At 47.9% G+C, this 25,569-nt stretch overlaps 1 protein-coding gene and 1 pseudogene across 3 annotated transcripts in view; both read left to right on the top strand.

Annotated features, from left to right (window-relative positions):
• PDE9A (phosphodiesterase 9A) overlaps positions 1-17,209 on the top strand; it is a 108,845-nt gene extending 91,636 nt beyond the window's left edge. For 2 of the 3 annotated variants that reach the window (XM_077118994.1, XM_077118996.1), the window contains 6 exons: positions 10,349-10,462; positions 12,435-12,539; positions 13,256-13,384; positions 14,113-14,208; positions 15,859-15,940; positions 16,765-17,209. In XM_077118994.1, the coding sequence (XP_076975109.1) occupies positions 10,349-10,462; positions 12,435-12,539; positions 13,256-13,384; positions 14,113-14,208; positions 15,859-15,940; positions 16,765-16,778 (540 nt within the window). In that variant the 3' untranslated portion in view covers positions 16,779-17,209. The remainder of the gene's footprint in view (positions 1-10,348; positions 10,463-12,434; positions 12,540-13,255; positions 13,385-14,112; positions 14,209-15,858; positions 15,941-16,764) is intronic. The other variant, XM_077118995.1, reaches the window with a different exon arrangement.
• A 1,207-nt stretch (positions 17,210-18,416) lies between these two features.
• Positions 18,417-20,892, top strand: LOC143647745 (swi5-dependent recombination DNA repair protein 1 homolog pseudogene; annotated as a pseudogene).
• Positions 20,893-25,569: the final 4,677 nt, after the last annotated feature.

The raw sequence follows: 25,569 nt of genomic DNA on the forward strand, positions 1-25,569 counted from the left end.
CGCACAGCGGGCTCGGGGCAGCTTCCCGGGCCAGAAGGGGACAGAAAAGCCCACTCCCCAGCATCCAGGTCCGGTCTGATCATGGCCGTTGCTCCAGCCCACCTGGGACACAGGCTGTGGGGGAGATGCAAAGGCCCCTTCCTCCCAGCTGCAGGGGAGCGAAAGGGCTGCATTTCCGGGCAGGGCAGGGCAGTGAGGAGACCGTGGCCCTGGGGCCTCCCGCATCTCCCCCGGGCCCCCAGAGCAGGGTTGGCTGTGTGGGTCTCCGGCCTCTTGAGGTGTGGCCCCACCGCCCAGAACTTGCCCCTCCTCCCTGCCCCCAACAAAAGCAGGTGGAGGCGGTGAAGAGAGGGTAAGGATTGAGCGGGTGCGAGGGCAGAGGCTCAGCTGCGTGAGTCCTGCGACGGACACCCAGGAGAGAAGGGCTGTCTCTGGGGAAGTAGAGGGACATTCAGAGTGTCTTTTGCTTAGGTTTGCTTGGTTTTCTTAGTTCTGTCACTCAAGAAAATCTCTGTCATGTCACCAGGTGGTTACAAATTCAAGAAACTGACATAAATCCTGGAGTTCATATGTTAAAATATTAAGATTCTATAGTGTGTCACAAAAGATTATCAGACAAACACAGAAACAGGAAATGACCCATCCAAAGGGAAAGGATAAAAATCCAGAAACCAGAAACCATCAATGAAGAGGACCAGACTCGGAACATACTGGACAAAGACTTTTAAAAATTATCTTCATTCGATTCCCGGTGCCTGCCCATGCGAAAAAATAAATAAATAAAATGTTTAAAAAAAATTATCTTGGGCGGTAGAATGCTCGCCTTCCCTGCTGGAAACCAGGGCTTGATCCCTGGACCATGCACCAACCACCCCCCTAAAAAATAAATTCAGTATGCTCAAGGAGATAAAGGGAAATACAGAAAAGAACTAAAGGCTGTCAGAAAAACAATGAACAGTATGAGAATCTCAGTAAAAAGAACAAGATTTTTTAAAGGAATCAAACAGAACTACTGTAGTTGAAGACCACAATACCTGAGTTGAAAAACTCCCAGGGGGGTTTCAACAGCAGATCTGAGCTGTCAGAAGAAAGAATCCACAAACTCAAAGATAAGACAATGTAAATGAGTCCGGCTGAGGAACCAAACAAAAATCATAAAAAGCAAAAATGGCCTAGCAGGGGATAGGATGGGTGTAAACCAGATGACGGGCCAGAGCAGGGGGCCCTGACATTGTACAATAAAATATTGTTACAGTAAAGAAAAAAAAATAGCTTAAGAGCCCTCAGGGACACTATTAGTTTGCAAGTTGCCTGTGATAGTTAGAGTCAGTTGTCAGCTTGGCCAGGTGAAGGCACCTAGTTCTGTTGCTGTGGACATGAGCCAATGGTACATGAACCTCATCTGTCACTGATTACATCTGCAGTCGGCTAGGAGGTGTGCCTGCTGCAATGAATGATGTTTGCTTTAATTGGCTGGTGCTTAAATGAGAGCTCAATGTAGCACAGCCCAAGCAGCTCAGCATACCCCATCTCGGCACTCGCAGCTCAGCCCAGGCCTTTGCAGATCCAGAAAGGAATCCCCAGGGAAAGTTGTTGGAACCCAGAGGCCCGGAGAGAAGGCCAGCAGAGATCACCCTGAGCCTTCCCACGTAAGAAAGAACCTCAGATGAAAGTTAGCTGCCTTTCCTCTGAAGAACTAACAAAATAAATCCCCTTTTATTAAAATCCAATCCATCTCTGGTGTGTTGCATTCCAGCAGCTAGCAAACTAGGGCATTGCCGAAATGTGATATACTAGAATTGGTATGGCTTTTATAAGGGAGAATTTACTAGGTTACAAGTTTATAGTTCTAAGGAAGTGAAAGTGTCCAAATTAAGGCACCAACAAGAGGTTACCTTCACTCGAGAAAGGCCGATGGGTCAGGAGCCCCTCTGTCAGCTGGGGAGTCACATGGCTGGCACCTGCTGGGCCCCTGCTCCTGGGCTCCATGCTTTCAGCCTCTGTTCCTGTGGAGACTCCTCACTTTGCTTCTCCAGGGCTGGCTTTCATCTCTTGGCTTCCCTTGGCTCTCTCCAGGTTCTGGCTTGCTTAACACCTCATGGCGACGTCTGCTGGGCTCCAAGTATCTCCAAACATCTGTGTCTCTGTTCTCCAAGTGTCCATATCTGTGTCACCTCTGCTGTGAAGTTTCTGTCAGCTCTGAGGCGTCTGTCATTTCTGTCATTCTCTAAAATGTTTCCCCTTTTAAAGGATTCCAGTACACTAAGCAGGACCCAGCTGGAATGGGGGGAGTCACATCTCCCTTCAATCAAATGTTAACATCCACAATTGGGTGTGTCACATCTCCATGGAGATAATCTAATCAAATGATTCCAACCAACATTTTTGAATCAAGATTTAAAGAAACAGCTGCCTCCACAAGACTGACTCAGGATAAAAACAGGACTTTTCCGGGGTGCATAATACATCAAACCGGCACAGACTCATCAAGTGCACCAATATAAGCATTATGGGTGCCCCAGAAGAAGGAAGAGAGAAAGGGGCAGGAGGAATATCAACAGCATAATGAGAGATGGCTTTCCAAACTTAGCAATGATGTTAATGTGCACATCCAAGCACCCAGCAAACACCAAATAGGATAAACTTGAAGAGAAAGATGCCTGCCATGTCTGAAAACTGTCCAGTGCGGAGGTCAAGGAGGGAGCTCTGACAGCTGAGAGAACAGCAGCGGGCTGTGCACAAGGAGCCCCGATTAGATGAAGGGCTGATTTCCCACCAGAAAACACGGAGAAGGCAAGAAGGCCATGTGTTGAGTTACTTACGGTACTGAGAGAAAACAATTGCCTACCAAGAAGTTTATATCCAGTGGGAGCTTCTTTCAAAAATGAAGAAGAGATTAAGACATTTCCAGATCAACAAAAGCCGAGTGAGAGCATTACCACTAGACCTGTCCTACAAGCAACGCAAAAGGAAGTTCTTCCAAATGAAACAAAAGGACACCACACAGTGCTTTAAAGCACCATAAAGAAACAATAAAGACTTCTGGTAAAAGAAATCATATGGGTAGTGATAAACGCCAGTTACTATTTATTGTATTTTTTTGGTATGTAACTACACTTCTTACTTCTTATGAGTGCCAAAATGCAAATGCATACAAGGTCACTATAAATCTATGGTTGTGGACATACACTGTACAAAGATATAATTTGTTACAATTTTTTTTAAAGACAGAAAGGTATAGGGACAGTGTATGTGTAAGTTATTGAAGACAAGTTAGATAGTCAAATATAATTGTTATATATTCAGGATGTTGAATTTTAACCCCATTTCTATCCAGAAAGAAATAGAAGGGACTCAATATGGTACAGTAAAAAAAATTCAAATAAATATGCAAGTAAGCATTAACAGAAGAATTGCAGTACAAAAGAAGTGTAAAACTGACAAAGACCAAATAGCAAACTGGCATTATTGGTAATTACTTTAAATGTAAATGGATTACACTCTAGAGTCAAAAGGCAAAGATAGGCAGAATGGATAAGAAGCATGAACCAACTATACACTGTTTATAACATACTCACCTTAAATTCAAAGACATGAGTAGATTGAAAGTGAAAGGATGGGGAAAATATATCATGCAAATACAAACTAAAAGAGATCTGGAGTAGCTATACTAATATTAGATAAAATCAACTTTAAGTCAAAAACTGTTACGCTGGACAAAGAAAGTCATTATATACTGATAAAATGGGTAAATTCAATAAGAAGACATAACAATTATAAATGTATAGCACCTAATGGCAGAACCCAAAATATATTAAGCACATATTAATGGAGTTGAAGGGAGAAACAGAGAGTTCTACATTCATAGTGAGGAACCTTAATGCACTACTTTCAGTGATGGATACAACATCTAGTCAGAAGAGAAATAGGAACATACAGGACTTGGAAGATACTGTGAACCCACTACACCTGACAGATATATAAGAACAATTCACTCAACAGCAGCAGAATGCTTAATCCTCTTAAGCATACACAAATCTTTCTGTAAGACAGGACATACCGTAGGTCAAAAAGTCTCAGTAAATTCAAAACTACCTTCTGTGACTACAGTGGAATAAAGCTAGAAATCAGTAATGGGGAGAAATGGAAATGTCCCAAATATGTGGAAATTAAACAATGTACTCTTAACCAATGGGACAAAGGGGAAATTAGGAAATATCATGAGGTGAGTCAAAATGAAAATACAATATATTGAAACTTAGAAGATGCAAAAAAGAAAGTGCTGAGAGGGAAATGAATAGCTCTAAATGCTTACATTAAAAAAAAGAAATAGGGCGGTGCAATGGTGGCTCAGTGGCAGAATTCTCACCTGCCATGCCGGAGACCTACCCAAGCCAAAAAAGAAAGAAAGAAAAAGGAAGAAATATTTCAAAGCAGAGACATAACCTGAAAACTGGCAGAACTAGAAGAAGAAGGACAAACTAAACCCAAAGCAAGCAGAAGGAAGGAAATAACAAAGGTTAAAGGGGAGATAAATGAAATGGAAAACAAAACAAAACAAAAAAGAATCAACAAAGCCAAAAGTTGCTTCTGGGAAAAGAGCATAAAATTAACAAACCATTAGCTAGGCTGACAAAGAAAAAGAGAGAGGAGACAAATAATTAAAATCAGAAATGGAAATGAAAGGGTGACATTACTAATGACTCCCAGAAATGAAAAGGTCTAGTAAGAGGATAGTGTGACAACTGAATGCCCACAAAATTAGGTAACCTAGGTGAAATAGGCAAATTCCTAGAACTACACAAACAACCTACACTGGATCATTGCAGAAATAGGTCTGAACAAACCAATAGCTAGTAAAGACATTGACTCAGTCATCAAAAACCTCCCAATGAGAAACAGCCCAGGACCAAATGACTTCACTGGGGAATTTTACCAAACAATCCAAGATGTATTAACACCAATCCTCCTCAAACTCTTCCCAAAACTCGAAGAGAAGGGAACCCTCATTCTATGAGGTGAACATCACCCTCATAGAAAATCAGATAAAGATACCACAAGAAAAGAAAATTACAGACCAATATCTCAACAAAATACTACAAACTGAATCCAACAGCACATTGAAAGAATCACCATGATCAAGTGGGATTTATCCCAAGTAAGCAAGGGTGGTTCAGTATAAGAAAATCAATTAATGTAATATATCACATTAATAAAATGAAGGGTAAAAACCACTTGATCATCTCAGTTGATGCAGAAAGACATTTGACAAAATCCAGCACCGCTTCTTGAAAAAAAAAAAACACAAGACTAGGAATAGAAGGAAACTTCCTCAGCGTCACAAAGGGCATATATGAAAAACTCACGGCTAACATAAAACATAATGAAAAAGACTGAAAGTTTTCCCTCTAAGATCAGGAACAAAACAAGGATTCCCACTGTCACTACTATTATTCAACATTTTGCTGGAAGATCTAGACCAAGCAGTTAGGCAAGAAAAAAGAAATAAAAGGCATCCAAACTGGAAAGGAAGAAGTAAAACTTTATCTTCAGATAACAGGCTTCTATCTACCGAAGATCCTGAGAAATCCACAACAAAGCTTGTAGAGCTAATTAATGAATTCAGAAGAAGACTGCTGTACAAAACCAACACCCAGAAATCAGTAGTGGTTTTTTTTTCAGTGTGCTTGCCATTTTCTCTTTATCACACTCAAGGAATGAAACAGGGATTTCGGTATGCAAAGATTCCCCACCCCCCAAAAAAATTCTCTCAGATTCTAGTCAGTGGCTAACAGAAAGCTTTAGTCCCACTTTGAATCTGACACATTCTGGGTAGCCAAATTTCAGGAGTCAGGCCAAGCTGGATCACTTCGTACAGAATCTTCATTCTCAGAATGTGAAAACAAATGCCATCCCTTCAAATTGAGAAGTCTTTTTAGAACATAAAATCTAGAAATGAACCAACCACAAATGCAATTAAGGAGATATAATACAAATAATACATCTGTCCAAAGATAGGCCACTTCCCATTTTCCCTCCTCAGTTCAATAATAAATATCAAAATTCTGAGTAGCCCTAGATTTTCACATTTCAGTAGTGGTTAAGATTTAATCTAGCTACTTAAGGAATAAAACCAAGTCCAAATCTGGAGTTCACAACAATTGTTTCATCACTTGCTTTGAATTTAATATTCAAGTTTTAAAAATGCATATAATGAGCCAGGGTTCCCAGATACAAAGTTATCACCAGGCATCTCTTATACAGTAATATCTTCCATGCACAAGGCTTACAAGACTACCTTATGGGGAGTTTAAGTGCATTATACTGCTGCACCCTCCTAAATGGCAGCAAAAGGGATAAACATTACTGATTTAAAACACTAAGTATCTGTATAGTTAATACCCCAAACAAAAACATAACTTGGTAAATTTTGCTTAACTTGTGTGGACCACTTCTCACCTTCCTATTAAGAAGCAATAAGTTGACTCAGTCAATACAGAAGTAATCAGTGGCACAAAATCTAAAATTACTGCCAGACATTCGACTTATCTGAGAAATACATTTACCAGAAGCCATTAATTTCTCCCAGTATGACCTATGGAGTTAATTAAAAAATGGCAAGCATATATCCAAGTCACCAGCTACATACTTTTAAAATTATCGACACCATCTTTGCAGTGGTGTGTTTATACACTAGTAACTAACAATCAAAACAAGAAATCAAGGCGGGAAATCTCCATTTAATAGCAACTAAAAGAATCAAATATCTAGGAATAAATCTAACCAAGGATGTAAAGGACTTGTACATGGAAACTATAAAACATTTCTAAATTAAATCAAAGACCTAAAGAAATGGAAGGACAATCCATGTTCATGGGTGGAAGACTAAATATTGTTAAGCTCTCAGTTACCCAAAACAATTTATAGATTCAGTTCAATTTCAATCAAAATTCCAACAGTCTTCTTTACAGAAGTGGAAAAGCCAATCATCAGATTTATATGGAAGGGTAAGGAGCCCCAAATAGCCAAAGCCACCTTGAAAAGAAGAACAAAATTGGATGACTTACACTCATAAAACTTACTACAAAGCCACAGTAATCAAAACAGCCTGCATTGGTACTGGCACAAGGACAGACTATAGACCAATGGAATGGAATCAAGAGTTCAGAAATGAACCCTCATATTTATGGTCAACTGATTTTTACAGGGGGCAAAGGCCACTCAATTAGGAAATAATAGTCTCTCCCACAATTCTGATATTGGGAAAACCATATACAAAAGAATGAAAGTTGTCGCCCTACCTCACAGCATATATATACATCAGCTCAAAATGCATCAAGGACCTACATATAAGAGCCAGAACTATAAAATGTCTAGAAGAAAACATAGAAGCATCTTCAGGGCCTTGTGTTGGCAATGCTTTCTTAGACTTTACACCCAAAGCACAAAAAAGAAAAAGAAAAAAAAAGATAAATGATACCTTGTCAAAATTTAAAACTTTTATGCATCAAAGGACTTTGTCATGGAAGTAAAGCAACCTACACAATGGGAGAAAATATTTGGAAACCACACAGTTAATAAAGGTTTAATATCCCGAATATGTTTTTAAAACGCAACAACCAAAGAACAAAAACACAATTTAAAAATGGACAAATATTTGAATAGACATTCCTCCAGATGTTATATACAAATGACCAAAAGGCACATGAAAAGATGCTCAGCATCACTAGCCATTCACGAAATGCAAATCCAGCTCACAATGAGCTACCATTTCATACCCATTAGAATGGTTACTATTTTTAAAAGAAACAGAAAAATTACAAGTGTTGGAGAGGATGTGGAGAAATAGTATAAGTCGTTCATTATTGGTGGGAATGTAGAGTGGTGTGACTGCTGAGGAAGACGGTTTGGCGCTTTGTCAGGAAATTAAGTATAGAATTACCATATGACCCGGCAATCCCATTTCTAGGTCTGTACCCAAAAGCCTTGAAAGCCGGGACTTGAACAGCTATTTGGACACCGATGTTCACAGTGGCATTACTCACAATTGGCAAAGGATGGAAGCAGCCCAAGCCCCCATCGGCTGATGAATGGATAAAAACAATATGTGGTCTACCCATATGGCGGGATGCTATTCACCCATGTAGAGAAATGAAGTTTTGATCCGTGCAGCAAGGATGAGCCTTGGAAACATCATGCTGAATGAAGTAAGCCAGATGGAAAAGTTTTGGTTTTGGTTGGTGGTTATGGTAGCCCAGCAGTGTGAATGTAATTAATAGCACTGAATTATATATTTGAATATGGTTAAAAGGGAAATTTGGGGTTGCATGTGTGTGACAAGAATAAATTTCTTAAAAAAATCAATGGGATGTTACAACATAGTGAACCCAAAGGTAAAGAATGAACTATAATTAATAGTACATTTATAAAAATGTGCTTTCAACAAACGCACCACACTAATGCAAGGTGTTAATAATAAGGTGATATATGGGAACCCTATATTTTATGCATTATTTTTCTATAAATCTTCAACTTCTCTAATTAAAAAAAAACTTTAAAAAAGTTGCATAATTCAAAATGCCAGTGATGCCTCTTGTTTTAGTTTCCTGGTTGCTAAAGCAAATAGCATGCAATGGGTTGGCTTTAACCGTGGGAATTTATTGGCTCCTGGTTTTGAGGCTGAGAAGTCCAAATCAAGGCATCATGAAGGCAATGCTTTCTTCCTGAAGACTGATGTGCTGGGGCTGGCGGCTGGCGATCCTCAGTCCTGGACAGGACACGTGGCAGCCTCTCCTGACCTCCCCCTTCTTTTGCAGGTCCCATTGACTTTAACCTTCTGGGTGCTCCCCCTTGGCTTCTCTCTCTCTCTCTCTGAATTTCATTGTCTTATAAAGGACTCCAGTTAATAGGATTAAGACCTATCCTGATTGCGGTGGGCCACACCTTACCCAAAATAACCTCATCAAAGGCCCTATTTTAATGGATTTACACCCAAAGCAGTGGATTAAGTTTCAGAACATGTTTTTCTGGGGTACAAACTCCAAACCCTTCCCTGGCAAGACTTCTGAGATTCTGAGGTTACCTATACTGACTTATTTGGGTTTTGTATTTGATGCTTGTGGCTTTATTTTCTTGGGAAAGTATAACCCTGCACCTGGCACAAATGCATGTTCTGTGAATACTGGTGGGTAGGTGGACAGATGGATGGGTGAACAGATAATGGTGAGATGATGGGCAATGGGTGACGGGTGGGTGATAGGTGGGTGACAGACCAATAGATGTCAGAGGCGTTGGTTTTGGGGTGAATGATGAGTAGATGCGTGAACAGATGATGGTGCATGAATACAGAAATGATGGCTGGAACGTGGAGGGTGCACAGGTGGATGCATGGATGATGGATGATGGATGGATGGACGTTGGATAGATGGATGCATGAATGATGGATGCATGGATGATGGATGGATGGATGATGGATGCATGGATGATGGATGCATGGATGATGGATGCATGGATGATTGATGATGGATGCATGGATGATGGATGCATGGATGATGGATACATGGATGCATGGATGATTGATGATGGATGCATGGATGATGGATGATGGATGATGGATACATGGATGATGGATGATGGATGCATAGATGATGGATGATGGATGCATGGATGATGGATGATGGATGCACGGATGATGGATGCATGGATGCATGGATATGGATGGATGGACGTTGGATAGATGGACAGTTTAATTATTACTTTTCTTAAATCAGTATTTGGTTAACAAAGTAATGAAATATTTACATTTTTAAAACACACTGCATCTTCGTTTATACATTTATTAATAGAATACTTTTAAGTATATTCTGAATTTGACACTCTGAAGCCATAAGCACACATATAATCAATCACATACTGATTAGATGAGAGAGAAAAAATTCTCTTAGAAAATTAGTCATTGACCTCAACAAGACCTGAAGGGAGCTCAATCTAGGGGATACTTTGTCTCCAACACAAGTCTGCTAGATTTCACCCAACTGAGCACAGCCCCAGGCCAGAGAGCTGAAGATGCAAGCTCCTGGCAGGCCTGTGATGCACTGCCTCCTGCCCTGAGGACACAGTAGAGCCCGGTCACAGCCTGCCCTGGGACTAGCCGCGCCACACCCTTAGCGAGGGCTGGCAACTGCTCCAGTCTCGGGTCCTGGTCTGTACAGCGTGGACCGTGAGCCTTCTGCACGGACGGGCGCGAGGATGGAGTGAAGCAGGCATGCCAGGACCTCAGCACCCGGGGGGCCCCGCAATGCCTGTTGGGATTATGTCACCACTGATGCTTTCTTCTTTCATTTTCCAGGGGATAATTACATTAATTTTGGCCACTGACATGGCAAGGCATGCAGAAATTATGGATTCTTTCAAGGAAAAAATGGAGAATTTTGACTACAGCAATGAGGAGCACGTGACCCTTGTAAGTAGGTTTGTGTCTCACCCAAGTGAGTCATAGGAGCCTGGTGAGGCCAGAAACCAAGGGACCGAACTGCTGACCCTGGCTTTGGCGCGAGGTGTCATAAAGCTGGTTTGCAAGCTCTCGGCTCTTCCCAGAAGCCCATCTCCTGACGCGCCGCCCCTCCCTTGGCATTTCCCCAGTTCTCCACCTCGTTTCTATTAGAAGGAGAGAAACAGGCAAAAGCAAATCCTCTTATGCTGCTGTCCCGAGAATGCGGTTGGCTGTCCCCGAAGGTGGGCCCCGGGCAGCACAGCAAGAACCAGTTTCTTTGGGGTGCCCCCCACCCCCAGGCCCCTAGTCAGGGCTTCAAGGAAAGAGGAAATGGACAGGTTCACAGCCAGCGAGGTCTTTGCTCCTACAAGACCAGTGGGATGTGGGGGTGCCACCTTGTCCTGCCTGTGCTGGGGGAGGGGTGAGAGGGGTGAGGGCATGGGCAGAGCTGGAGACGGCAGAGCAGGGACTCGGTTGGACCCTCCAACCCGCCTTCCCACTGAAACGTGAGGACAGGCCACCCGGGCAGACGGACACGGCAGGAGGCCACAGAGACCCAGGACGGGTGGGGATGGTCCCGGGGGGTAAGGAAGGGCTGTGGGGCAAGAGAGAGGCGGCCGCAAGCCTTGGGGGCTCAGCAGAGGTTGGCCTGGGTCCCTCGGCCACGCCCTGTGCCAGGCATGGGGCTGAAGGGAGCAGCCGGGCGCTGCCAACTCCCACTCCCCAGCCCCCACGTCCTGCCGAGGACACAGCAGGGCACGGGGGAGGGCCATCATACCCCATGGCCAGGGCTCAGGTGGGCTGGCATGCCGAGCTGCCCCAGTGCTGGGTGTTGGCAGCTCCACGGGCAGCCCCTGTCCTCCCAGCCTGTCCCCAGGGCAACCGCCCCCACAGCTCCGCCGGAAACCACTGGGCGGAATCCTTTGGGCTGTTGGGGTGTCCCCTTCCCAGAGGCCCAGTGTGCACCCACTCCTCTCCAGGCCGGGAGGGCGTCAGCTGTCTCGGGGGAAGATGAGCCCCGTGCGTGGCCATGGGGGGGTGGGCTGGGCGCAGGTAGTGCTGGGGGACAGGGCCTGGGCCGAGGTGGCCGGGGCAGGGCCTTCAGGGGTGGTCCCACGGCTTTGGGATGGGGCGGACAGAAGCTCCCATGGGGACAGTGGCCGGACTAGGCCACTCTGGCTGGACCCCAGGTACAGGCAGCCCCGACTAACCCAGGGAAGATGCCGGCCATTTGGGTAGCCTCCTCCCCCAGGCTGGAGGGACAGACGGCACCAGAGTCCTGCCTCCTGGCCACCGAGGGGTCAGCACCCGGACTGCGGCCGCCCTCTACCTCCCTTCCCCATGTCTGGGGTGTGGGGTGCAGCGCAGGTGCCCATGGGGAGGCGCCCTCTGCCCCTGGCTCTGAGCACCCCACTTCTGGCTAAGCCGCTCAGAGTCCCTGGGCTTCTTTCTTTCTGTCTGTCTTTTTTTGTTGATGTTAGATTAAAAACTTTTGCTCAATTTGCATACCCGCTACCTGGGTTTCTTTTAATTAACTTTTTACCTATGTCTCCTAACCATGCTTTTTCTGTCTGTTTTCCATGTATCCCCAACAATCAAGATTATTTTCAACCTTACAGTTGATGCATTATGAATATACAAAGTACATTACAAATATAAAATGTCTTGCATGTAACCGGTTTTTCTACGACTAGAGTCCCCTCCAGAAATGCTTCTGAGCCTTTGGGGTGCAGAGGTGGACCCCCGCCCCCAGATGAAGCTGAGTGGTCTCAACGCAGACCGCAGGGGCACCTGTGTCCCTGAGAGGTGTGGGGTCTCGCCGCCCCCCCCCCAGGGCGTCAAAGCCGACACCCGCCCTGCTGCCCCTCCCCCTGCCTCTGTCCAGACACCCAGCAGCAGCGGGAGATGTGACCCGTCCACCTCCCCAAATCACTTCTTTCAGCTGAAGATGATCCTGATAAAATGCTGCGACATCTCCAATGAGGTGCGTCCGACGGAGGTCGCCGAGCCCTGGGTGGACTGTCTACTGGAAGAGTACTTTATGCAGGTGAGAGCACTGCACGTGCAGAGCGCACGTCGTGCCCACCAGCCCCGTGTGACAATGGTTCATGTGGAAAGGGTGTGCAGGGTGGGCGTGCCGGCAGTTCCACCAGCCTGCACAAGACCTTTGCACCAGGAGTGTGTCAGGAAAGAACAGGTTGTCATCAGAACATCAGAGACGACCCAGAAGAGCTAAGGTGGCGAACCGGCGCTCTGAGCAGCTGTAGCAGTGGGCTCGTCAAGCCAACTGCCTAAAAGCCAAGAGGCAAGAACTGCAGAGGCAGGAGGGTCCCCAGGGCTGGGTGGGACCACCTGGGGCGGTTGAAATGATAGCCGTGGGAAAATCCGAGACATAGAAAACCAGTCAACCAAAAATGGGCGTACTGCAAAGCCCAATAAGCCTCTAAATCCGAGTGCTCAGTTGGCCCCAGGAGAGAGCCAGGATGGGCTCTGCAGCTGCCTCTGCCGCTGGGAGGCCCTGGGTGTCTTTACCCAACGCTGTCCCGATGCCCCCGACACGTGCACCCGGCAGGCACCGGGTTCGGCCCTACAGATGTTCTCATCGTCCCGTCTTCCCCTGACAACATAAACAGAGCTCTGTTTGGGTGGTAGTTGGCTCCTTTGCTCCGGCTTTTCTTCCTCTAAGAACAGTGGTCCTCGGTTGTCCCCCAGACCGCACTGGCATTTCTACTTTTAATGCCGCTGTCCACTGCATCCCCGTAGAGCGACCGCGAGAAGTCGGAGGGCCTTCCTGTGGCCCCTTTCATGGACCGAGACAAAGTGACCAAGGCAACGGCCCAAATCGGCTTCATCAAGTTTGTCCTGATCCCAATGTTTGAAATGGTAACGAAGGTGAGTCACGGCGGCGCAAACCAGACGACGTGGTGGGCAGTGCACCCACACAGGCAAACAGCTGCACACACACGCACATGCACACGCAGACGTGCAAGAACATGGGCGCACACTGCACTGCACACACACGCATACACACGCAAACCAGAACACACAGTCCCATCACATGTGTGCAGGCACCGGCATGTGCACACACAAACACGCATGCACACGCATGCACACGCACCCGAGGCTGCGGTGGTGTGATAGGCCAAGCCCCTGGTTTCAGAGCCTGCAGCAGCAGGCAGACGTGACTCAGTAGCGTTCAGAGCCTTACAAGGCCTTGTGGGGAGGAGTGGAGCCACCTGGTAGGGTTGGGGCCACATCAGGGCATGACCCTAGCACCCTTGGCCATGGGGTGTCAGCAAGTGACTAGTTTTAGAAGATGGAACCAGTGGCATGGATTATCACAGGGTGACGGGGACAGGGTGGGGGCTGGTTTGGGCCAGGTCCGTGGGACAGGTGGCCAGAGCAGGCAGCCAGAGCGGGGCCCAGAGACAGTGGCAAGGACGATGGGTGCCAGGAGGAAGACCTGGGGCCTGGCTGGGGGTCAGGAAGTGCCCATGGAGAGGAGATGAGTCCCCTGTTGACACCTGAGGCGCCTCAGCTCTCAGAGCCGTCTGCTGTCTGCAGGGCTTTCTGTTGCCCTGAGAATAACGAATGTCTAAACAAATCCGTGTGTTTCCTAGCTCTTCCCGGCAGTTGGGGAAATCATGCTTCAGCCTCTGTGGGAATCCAGAGATCGCTACGAGGAATTAAAACAAACAGACGATGCCAAGAAAGAGGTAAATGTGGCCCCTTCGTGAGCTGGGGAGTGAGCTAGGCACGTCTGACACGTTAGAGACGGGACCCCCCCAGGGGCACTCTCAGTCCCCCAAGGCCACGTCTGCCAAGGCCAACGCTGGGAGGGTGAGCGGGAGGGAGTGTGGACAGGCTGTGCACCCAGCTGGTCACAGCCGCGCAGGTGGCGGGTCCCCTCTAGCCGGGAGTTCAGGGCGCCCCCAGAGCCCGGCGCCTGGAGCTCCCGCCCCGCCCAGCCCCAGGCTGGCCCTGTGTAGTGAGGCAGGCACGAGGGGAGGGTGCGCCCCGAGCACGAACAAAGGGCGGCCACACTCCCCTCTCCACACAACCCGGGCACACACGGACAGGACGCTGGGCCCCTCGCCGCCATCAGGGAGACCCGGCTGGCTGCAGATGGCTGCTGGGACTGACGCTGCTTTTCAGAGAAGGTCAAGTTCCCAGGCTCAGCAGGGAGAAGTTTATCCACAAAGTCCCAAGAGCCAGATTGCTGCATTCAGGACCCTGATGAAAGCAGATCTCCATTACAGGCCCCTTCTCCCGGAGCCCTCCATGGGGTGCCCCACGCTCCGTCCACCCTCCCGCCCACCTCTTCAGACACATGCACACGCGTGCACATACATGCATGCAGACACATTTGCACACACACATGCATGTGTGAACACATGTAAGTGCACGCATGTGTGCATGCACACGGTGCACTCACGCGGGCACACCTGTGCATGCATGCTCACGTACAAAGCACACGTGTGTGTGCACCTGCACGCACACATGCACACATACACACACGCACACACCCAACCCTGAAATGCTCCTCTCTATGCAGCTGCCCCCGTCCTTCAGCATGCACCTAGGACAGGGCTTTCCAGGCGGTTGTGCCCTGCCCCCCATCTTTCCCGGCCGTGGATCCTGAAGCCCATTGGCCCCAGCACCGCAGAGCACAGAGCTGCTTTCCAGATGTTTCCTCATGTGGGTCCTTCTCACCCGGCGCACACGGTCTACGCACTCTTTGTGGCTAGTGCCATGTCACAGGTGCTCAGTAAAGATGAGTTGATTGGGAAGCCAGACAGCAATGCCGGTGGCTCTAGTTCGTCCACCGGAAGGTCCCTGAGAGGGCTTAAGACCCACGAGTCTCAGCGCACACCATCTGAACTGCGGACACGAGCAGGGTCTCCACTGGTCCAGGCTCCCAGACAAGAGAGAACGCCGCATCCAGCTCTCCTGGGTCAGCCCCTAAGTGTCCGAGTCCCTACCCCCGCAATTCAGTGAGGACAGTAGGACTCTCCGAGGCCTCTTCCTGCCCCTAAAGAAGGTGTAAAGGCCCAGGCTGAGCCAGGGCGCTCCACCCATCCCCTCCCACCCCGGCCGTCCACAGTACAGTAGTCCCAGGGCATTGGATGCGAGCACAGGTGAGCCCTGGACAGCAGCCGCACAGGTGAGCCCCAGGTAACAGGGCAGGGCGCTTGGACACAGGGCTGCGGCTCAGTAAAGCTCACCATGTGTGTGGTGGGGGCATCAGTCTCAGCTTCCCATTTTCGCCTCATCATTCAACAGAAACCTTTTAAAGAAATAAGCAGTCATTCGTGAACCAGCCCCATTTATGAACCTGACTTTTACGTTCCTTTCTCTTTGTCTAGTTACAGAAAGAGACTGAGAGCCTGACATCTGGGAACACCAAAAAATCAAGAGAAAAAAGCAGAGATGTGAAAAAAACTGAAGGTAATTCTATTTCTGCATGGATTTCTCAGTACACATGATAATTTAAACTAAAATGGAGATTATACAAATCTGTGAAAGGAGGGAAGGCTGAATATTTTTAAATAAGTGAAAATTGCACTGCTTGTATATCATAATTGGAATTAGGTTCTGAAAGCATGTTCTAGTAACACGTCCTGTGGAGAAATGTCTTGCTTAATAGAAAAGGAGAATCCTCAGCATAGAGTTCCTCATAAGAGAATGTGCTCTTCTTTTGTTAAGTAGTGGAAGTACCTAAAGCTCTTCCACAGCGAAGGTTTTGCGTCTGTAGCTTCAGCATTCTTCCCGTGCAGTGTGAGAGCCGCCGGCCAGCCTCTGAGCCATAAGGCCACACCACACCCATAGCTAAAGGACAATTCGAGCACTTCTCCAAGTGCTCAGGGCAAAGGGCCTGAGAAACGGGGCTTTAGCCTTGACAGGGAAGCAGTAATAGACCTTGGCAGCTGACAAACCTTGTTTAGAATCCAAGCTTCACCAGCTTCAAGTGTCACAGCCTCTCTGAACCTCTCCAACCCTCGAGTGATTGTAATTACTATCGGTTTAGCCATGAGATGAGCACATAGGATGCACTCAGTCTAGATTGGCTTCTGATTTTTAAGTCAGATCATATTTTGGATGGTTCAAAGAAAGGACCAAATTGCTTTATTTTCCCTAAATGTGTTCGGCACCATGGCCAATGAATTAATTGCTTGAAATTATCTGGTGTGTAATTCTGTGACCTTTGTGATGTTGTCTCTACATTTTCCACTCCAACAAAGCCAAACCAGTGACTCTTTTCCTTTTTCAAGCAGACTGTACCTGAAGAAAGCTACAGAGTTGCGGGGTGTTGTTATGGACAAGGCAGGGCTAATCTTCGTGGGGTTCCTACGTGCAAAGAAGAGTTCGTTCTGAACACCTGAAACCACAAAACCACATTTTCTAAGAGCCGTTTTATTCACTGAAACAACAACAAAAAAGGAATTCTTAACAATGTACAGAATTTTTATTTTTAAACTGTCTTTTAAATAATATATTCTTATACAGAAATGGGTACTGTACTTTTTCTTTGGTAGAGCCATAGATCCTGGGGCTGCTTCTAGTAAACCACAGAAATATTCTCCCCGTTCTCCCATAGAGATGAAGGACCCTGTGCTTCTTTTTCACAGATGTATCTTAGGAAAACTGACCATGTGATTCAATGTGTGCAGCCCATGTAAATTCAGCATTAAATGTCAGAATGGTCCCCCAGTGTAAGGCCTCAGGCCCCGGGTGTCCTGTATTTGTGAGCAGTGCATGGAGTGTATGGATGGGGAGTTGCAATGAATGAGGCGATTCGGTTGGACTGCTTATGCAGTGGGTGTGAGGAGCCCACGCAGGATGCAAGCTTAGAATGTGGCTGCGGGAAAGTGCAGGCAACAGCATGGATGCTCACTTGGAGGAACGGGATAATTTCACATGCAAATCATCAGATAAGAAAAGGAAAGGCATTTTCTGCCTTTTGTGGGGGGTTATTTTTCACATGCACTGGGAACATTCTAGGTAGCACGTACCCACAGAGTGAGGTACAATTTGGGGGCTTGTTTGCAGTCAAGCTGCTTGCCTGTGAGAGTCACACACACGCGAGATCTCGCTCGGACTCCCCTGCATGTTTTAGACTCCTACACACTCGTTTCAGAAGAAGGAAAAGGAGAAGAGGAGAAGAAGAAGATGACTGCTAAATATTCTTTCCTTCTAGGGACAAACTAGCCTGGAAGAGGAGGTTAAAACACCGACATTTAAAGCCCATTTGGTGGATACTTCATTTGTTCTGAGAATTTATTCCTTCTTGGAATGTTACTCGGAATATTACTTCCTATATCTGAATAATTCATTTCTGATCTGTAAAATTCTCCATCTCTTCTTGAATCCAGCTCAATATGCATAGAGGACCTCGAATTCTACATCTCTCTTTTTCTTCTGATATGTTTTTCAATCCTGCTGAAGCTAGCACGTATGGCAGTTTGGGCTGTAAGACAATCAAATCTTAGCCTTCATGTCATCCTATATAAAAGACCCATCTTCTCTCCCCATTGGTAAAAGAATTCTTCATTAAACACAGAACACTACCTTCTGTCTGCTAAATTATTTTGGATGCCACCCTTATCAAATTCCACACTTGCTTCATTGGATATCACACACGCACACACACACACAGTCACACACATACACTTATGCACTTTAACACACTTCCTTTACAGTACTGGTTTTAGGTTATTCCAAGTCCAGGAACCACACAGTCACAAAGCACAGAAATTCCTAAGGAGAGAACATCTTGGTGGCTCCTGGTGCTGCGGTTCCCTGTGTCACCAGCCTGGTTTCCTTTAACAGCCTCCTTCAGGGACAGGCACAGAATCATCAGGTTCCTGGCGAAGTGCTTATGTATGGCAATCTCTTCCTTATCCCCTTTGCTGAGCACACAGGCATGACGGGGCCCATCCTGAGCCACGTCTCATATGGGGCACGTCCCTGCCCCTTAAAGCTGCACAAAAGCCCACCTGCCAGTGCTCCTATTTCACAGAGTAGCACCAAAAGCTTCATGGACACAGACCCGGTCTCCCTGCATGCCCAGTGCCTGGAACGCTCCCCTCCTAATCCCAGGAGGTAAATCCACACCTGCTGGGTCAATTAATGCCTGCATAAGGCAATGGAGGCATAGGAACAGGTCAGATGTGGTCTCTGCCCCAAAGGAGCTCCTGCCACAGCAGGGGAGGTGGATGTGTAACACGCATCACAGCCCCAAGGGATAAATCCAGCAAGAGCAGCAAGTGTGCAGAGACAGAATGCTGAGAAGACAGAGCTTCTGGTCTCCAAGGCAACCAAGAGGGTCATCACCACCTACCCAGCACAACCCACTGGACAAGAGTCCCTTCTGGAGTGGGCCAGTGCCACCATCCCCCCAGTGGGATGTGTCCAAGTGGCGCCTTCTGATTGACAATAAGCATTAAGATAACATAAAGGATTAAAAGCTTAGGGGGAGGGGGTGGGGGAGGGGAGGGGGAAGGGGCGGTATCCTGCTGTGCCGTTCGTGGCTGTGGTTAAACCAAAATTTCATCAAGGACAGGGCTCAGCCTCAAGTTGTGTTTTTACCAAGCACGCCACTGAGATTCAGTCTCCCCTTACCAACAATTCAAGGCAACAACTCATGAGCACAACGCTTATAGAACCATTATAAGGAAGACAAGATTATCATTTAATTCCTCTAACAGCGTGGTAAGGCGTCTTAGAGAAGGAAGAAAATGATGGGAACTTTTTGGAGAAACCAACATCTTCAACAGAAGAAAGCTGTTTGCAATTTTGAGAAAGGTTTAAAGACATACCCAGTGACTGTAAAGAAAGCACGTATTTGAAAAATACCTTCAAGAATCTCGATGCATGTGAATCAAAATCACGTTGATGTTGGGGGTCACGCATGGCTCCCCAAAATGATTTTCTGAGTGAGAGTCATACCAAACAAAGATTCAGTGAAGAAAAAGCAAAATTGGTGAAGCAGGTTGAGGGGGAAGAAGACCTTCAGAGGCTAAAATTAGTCAAAATTTATGGATCAAAGAATGACCTGTCTCAGTTACAACTGTGAATAAAGAAGTGGGAAAACTGTAGCCAGCTATTGCTTTATGAGTTGCAATCAGCTATGTCTGAGAAGAACAAAAAACTTAGTTGATGGATCACTATGCATTAGATGATAAATTGCTACATTTTAATAGAAATGAAGAACAATTGATAGATTTTAGTTCACAATTTTTTCCTCCAGAATATTTTTGAGAATGACAAGTTAGTTAAAAGAGAATTTTGTATTTTGAAGGGAAGGTATAAACTGTTAAGCTTGGAAGGTATTCCAATGGGCACTCTGTTAATTAAATATAAACAATGTTCTAAAATGAAATGTTGGTATTTTGGATAGATTTGCCAAAGAAAATCTGACATTTAAAGAAATGTGGGGAAAATCATGTTTAAAAATGTAATTTAGACAATTTCTGGAAAGCGATTTTTAATAATCTAGTTTATGGTGGCAAAAAATTTTTATTTTAAATGTTAAAAAGTGATCTAATCTCAGCTGATCAAGTGGTATCTAAATTAGTTTTTAATACTTAGGATTTAAGAACTTTGCTATTCGAATATGCAGATTTTTTTCCTTGTTGCCTTAATTTTAAATTGGTTTATGAAACTTACTGTGCAAACATAGGCTTTCCAATGATTATATGGATACTTTATTTAAATGTGCCTATGGTTAAGCTAACTAAGATATCCGGTTTTGGTTGTTCTAAGTGTACTGTTTGTTTTCTTAAATAAAAAATATGTAAAAAAAAAAAAAAAAAAGCTTAGAGCTAAGCCATACATAGGGAAGACGCACGCAGCAATGCTCTCTGTTTCTAAAATGAGATTGGAGACTCTGCTGTTACCAGGTGCTGCTGTCCAGCATGAATCATGCTGAATCAAGACACCTGCCACCAAAAGGAACACAAAGTTTGCAAAGGAAAAGTGCTGACCTATGCTCCACTTAGCACCATCCTGCAAGGCAGTGAGGTTCGGTATTCACAACCACAGCTTCATCAGCTCATGCTGACACAGGGAAACATTAAAATGCTGTCTTCAATGGTTTTTCTTTCCCAACAACTTTTCCTAGCAATTCAGGGAACCCTGCCTATGTCAAAGACCAGATCTCATAAACCCTGACACACCTCCCTCCCAGCTGTCCTCCACGTTGCTCAGTGACGCTGCTGTGCTGCCCTTCGGAATACAGCTTGCAGCCCCCCAGGTCCTCCCTTTGTCCAGCAGCGAGACGATGCAGCGTGTGATTGCAGTACTGACACGTGGCTGTGCCTCTCAGAAGTAAAGAGGAAGACCCATCACTTGCACCTGGGTTGCATCCCCCTGGACAAATGCTCCCCATCCTGCCCTGCCTCTTCTTATCCGTCATGTCCCTGACCCACCAGCCCTTCGGGACCTTCCTTTGCTTGTAACGTCTGAAGCCACCATCACCCAGGCTTCCCCTTCCTGACATCTTCAGTCGCGTCGCATCAAAAGTTCGTGCTTTGGAAAGAGAAGACATTTAAAGATCTAAGCAATCAATTCAGTGGGAAGGCTGGGCAACCAATAAACACACAAAATATTAATCTCATATAAATAAATACCTGTCAGTGGAGGTTGCTGGTTTCCAGGTCGCGTCTGGTATGAGAATAACATTTGCCCCATAAGACCAGGTACCACAGAGCCGCAGCCTCCGGGCCCACGGCCTCAGGGAAAGGCTGCATCCCCGTCACTGCCAGGGCAGCCCCGGGGCTGGACCCCCCAGGGACAGCTCGGGGGGGAGGGCGGCACACTGGCAGATGGCTGGGCAGGATGGCTTGTGGTTCTACTGCTTGCCCGGGTTTGCTCCAGGTGGGTTTTTAAATCCAAATCAACTGATTTTGGCTTTAATCTATTTAGGAGGGAGATAAATTCGGCACGTTGGGTTTTCAAGAAGGGCAATTCCCTACTGAGCCCCCGACATACAAGCCAAGAGGGCTGTTTGAGGGCCCTGGGGTGGAGGGGGTCAATGTCTTCCTGTGTCTTTAGGCGAGTTTCCCGGCTTCCCCCATGGGAATTTCAAGCAGCCGTGAGGAGAGGTTGCAGAGGAGAGGCGATGGATCCCACAGATTCCTGGGGAGCTGGAGGGGTGGGCGTGCTTCTTTGCCTCTGGCAGACCGTCTGGCCTTGAATCGCAGGCAGAGCTGTCCTCAGGGCGGAGGGCGGTCCTGCAGGGGCAGTGGGCCTTTCGTCCAGGAGCCCTCGGCAGCCTGCTCGGCACCGGCCCGCTGTGGGTGCTCAAGAGGCACGAACTTGGGTTGGCCTGGTCAGCACAGGGACAGCCTGCGCGCCCCAGGGGCCGCCTCCCCTCTCTCTAGGGCCTGCCTGCTCAAGGGAGCTGGGCCTCTCCAGCCCCAAGGAGCCTACGTGAAGGCCTTCGCTCCATCTCTCCCCTGACACAGGTGGCGCAGCCCCGGGCAGCAGCTTCCCAGTATCCAACTGACAATGACCATGTGAGCTGGGACCTCAGAGAGGATGGCCTGGGGAAATGTCACCCGTGTGCCTCGCGGCAACCCTAGAAATTAGTGGACAGTGTGAGGGAAGAGAGAGAAAGACCTCAAAGCAAGGGGCTTCTCCCTCCAGAGACATGTCCGCTTTCTGTCCTCCCAGGCCCAGGCTGGCTCACCCGCAGCCCAGGCGAGGCGAGGCTGGTGCTCAAACCCTCTGGCTCACCTCTTCGCTGCTGGGTGAGTTGGGGTTCAGGCTGAAATACACCAGCTAGAGGATTTTTATTTTCTTCCTCTTGTTTTTCTGTCTTTTCAAAATCTTCTACAGTGACCAGTTTTACTTCTGTGCATAAGACGCATAAGAAAATGTAATTTTTTTTAAGGACAGGGCTGAAAATGGCAGTGTTCAACCTAAAGGGATATCTTGCTCGGGGGGAGATATTGGTGCCAGCCCCTCACAGGAGCTACTTGGGGGACAAGTGCTTTTCCTGCACCCTGAAATCACAATCAAGGTGCCCCGTGTCCCCACTATTTGCCATGGCTCTGGTTCCAGGTCCAACAGCGCCTGGCCCTGATGTCTGTCACAGAGTGGCCGAGGTTTGGGGCCTGAGCTGCGTTCCCTAGTCTTTCACATCCTTAGGTAGGAAAAATATATATATACTTTCCCAGAGTCTGCATCCTGCTTTTCCTTTTGAAAAATACTGTCCCCTCCCCTGTTGAGCGAGGCTTAGTGGCCGGGGCCACCCCTACCTGCCCCAGCCTGGAGCCGCTACGGCATGGGCAGAGCGGGGCCGGGCCTGCCCCCTGGCTTGCTGACCTCCCCACCCCTTAGGGCTGCTCACTGGGCGCCGGCTGCGGGACAGCGTGGAGCGCACAGGTGCACAGGGTCCGAGAAGCGGGGAGGAGGGAGGACGAGAGAGGAAGACAAGGTCTCCGGCCACGCGGGGACAGGGGGAAGGCAGGGTGTGGAGGCCACCCGAGCCCGGAGCAGGGTAGCCCAGGAGGAGGGCCTGGCAGGGGGCAGAAGGGAGGCCGAGGCCAAGCAGGGTGGTGGCGGGAGAGTGGAGAGCCGGGGACCAGCGTGGGAAATAGTCGAGGGCTGCTGGTGGCCGTCTCCCGTCCCTCGCTCTCAGAAGCCACAGCCAAGTCCAGCCGAGCGTACCCCTCCCTGTGTGCCACCCCCCAGCCACGTCCCCTTGGCATCCCCACCCTGGGCAGGGCCCCGGCCTCTGTCCCTGTGGAAGCTCCTGAGCATCTCCATGGCAGTCCTGCTTGGGGAGGCACCAGCCGCTCCCTGCGCATTCCCTCCCCCTGCACCCTCTGGGTTCTCAAGCTCGCCTGCTGCCCTTTGTCCTGCTGTCCCCGCGGCCCTTCTCTTGGCTCATCCACCCTTGGGGGCTCGCCGCAGGCCCCTTACTCAAGGAAGTGGCCCCAAGCCCCATAATAAGCGGGGTGGTTAGTTGCCTAAACTGGCAAATGTCGGGACCTCACAGGGGCTCGGGAAATATTTGCTGAACCAACAACAACGTGCTCCAAAAGATACTGCCTACTTGCCCGATGGCTCGAGTGCCCGTTCAAGTCCGCCACCTGGGGTGGGGTCACTGGAGCCGTTTATCGCATTGGAAAAGCAACCAAGAAAACCGCTTCAGAGCTCTGTGCTTCTTTACAAAACTGGGGCTCCAGAGTCAGAAATGCCATTTTCTTTCTTTTCTTTTTTTCTCTTATAATTTATTCCCACCTACTTCCAGAAAAGAATTGAGGTAGCTTTCAAAACAAGAAAGATACCAGGCAGGCTTTGAAACAGATGTAGCAGGTGAAGACAGCTCACAGCTGCCCCCGGCTGTGTGCCAGCCACATGTTCGCTCGTCAGCTACGACATCCTCGTGTTGACATCCTCTCATTATCTCCATTTTACAGGGGGAAACTGAGGTCCAAACTGCCCAAGCTGACACAGCTCATGAGGAGCACAGCTGGGATCAGACCCTAAACAAGGCTGGATGAGGTAGTGGGTGAGATGAGGAGGGAAAGAGGATTCTAGCAGAATGGGCTAAGGAAAATTCCTGCCAAGGAGTTCAAAACTCAGCTCTGAGTTTCCTGGCAGCCAAGGTGAAAAAAAAAACCCAGAAGACTTATCCAGGTCTAATTTTCTAATACAAAGAAGCAAAGCATTTATTCAGGAGGTACCAACTTTTTCCTTGCACAGAATTTGAAAAGAATTTAATCTTGAATGTCAATTCATGGCGGACCATGTGGTTTTGAAATAACAGCAGAAATGGCAAACCAGATCCTTGGGCGCCCCCCTGGCTTCCTGTCCTGTGCTTGGTTGTGGACGCCACGCCTGTCCCTGGTGCAGAGCAGTCTCACACTACTTTCAAAAGCAAGCTCTTCCTGGGTGAGTCTTCTTGGGCCAGCCCAGCTGACTCCTCAGTCCAGGGCCAAGACCCTGGCACTAGGGCCCACCAGCCCTTCCCTCTCCATATGTACACAGCTCCTTTCCTGAAATGACCAAATTCCAAAGCTCCGTACGTGGAATAATTCTCTCAAGTCAGATAATATTGGGTCTTTGAGAATATGTTTTAAATGATTATTTAAATAACCCTTAAAAGTCCATCTAGTCATAACACGCTCTTGTTAAACACCCACCATAACTGACCTCATCAGTGAGGCCCAACCTACCCACTTGCCCACCCTGTGGTCCACCCTTGCCCTCTGCTCTCCATTCTGCCATTTGTCTTCACATCACTTACCGCCTCTGATGCACTCTATATGTTCTTATTTGTTGTGTGGTTGTCCATTTTCTGTCTCCTCATACAAGCTCCACAGGGGCAGAGATTTTTGTCTATTTTATTCACTGATGTATTCCCAGAGCTTGGCATGTGGCAGGCTCTCAAATACTTGTTGGATGGCTGATGACAGGGTGATAGATGGATGCATGGATGGGTGGGTGGATGGGTGGATGGGTGGGAGGAGGGTAATGGATGGCTGGTGGATGGATGGATGGGTGGGTGGGTGTGTGGATGAGCAGATGGGTGGGTAGGTGGGTGGATAGGTGGATGGCTGGTGGATGGATGGATGAGTGGGAGGGTAGGTGGGAGGAGGGTAATGGATGGCTGGTGGATGGCTGGTGGATGGATGGATGGATGGGTGGGTGGATGGGTGGGTGGGTGGATGAGTAGATGGGTGGGTAGGTGGGTGGATAGGTGGATGGCTGGTGGATGGATGGATGGATGGGTGGGTAGATGGGTGGGTGGGTGGATGAGCAGATGGGTGGGTAGGTGGGTGGATAGGTGGATGGCTGGTGGATGGATGGATGAGTGGGTGGGTAGGTGGGAGGAGGGTAATGGATGGATGGTGGATGGATGGATGGATGGGTGGGTGGGTGGATGAGCAGATGGGTGGGTAGGTGGGTGGATAGATGGATGGCTGGTGGATGGATGGATGGGTGGGTGGGTGGATGGATGGGTGGGTGGGTGGATAGGTGGATGGCTGGTGGATGGATGGATGAGTGGGTGGGTAGGTGGGAGGAGGGTAATGGATGGATGGGTGGATGGGTGGATGGATGGG

The sequence above is a fragment of the Tamandua tetradactyla genome, chromosome 10, assembly GCF_023851605.1.
Source record: "Tamandua tetradactyla isolate mTamTet1 chromosome 10, mTamTet1.pri, whole genome shotgun sequence".
In the NCBI taxonomy this organism is placed as follows: Eukaryota; Metazoa; Chordata; class Mammalia; order Pilosa; family Myrmecophagidae; genus Tamandua; species Tamandua tetradactyla.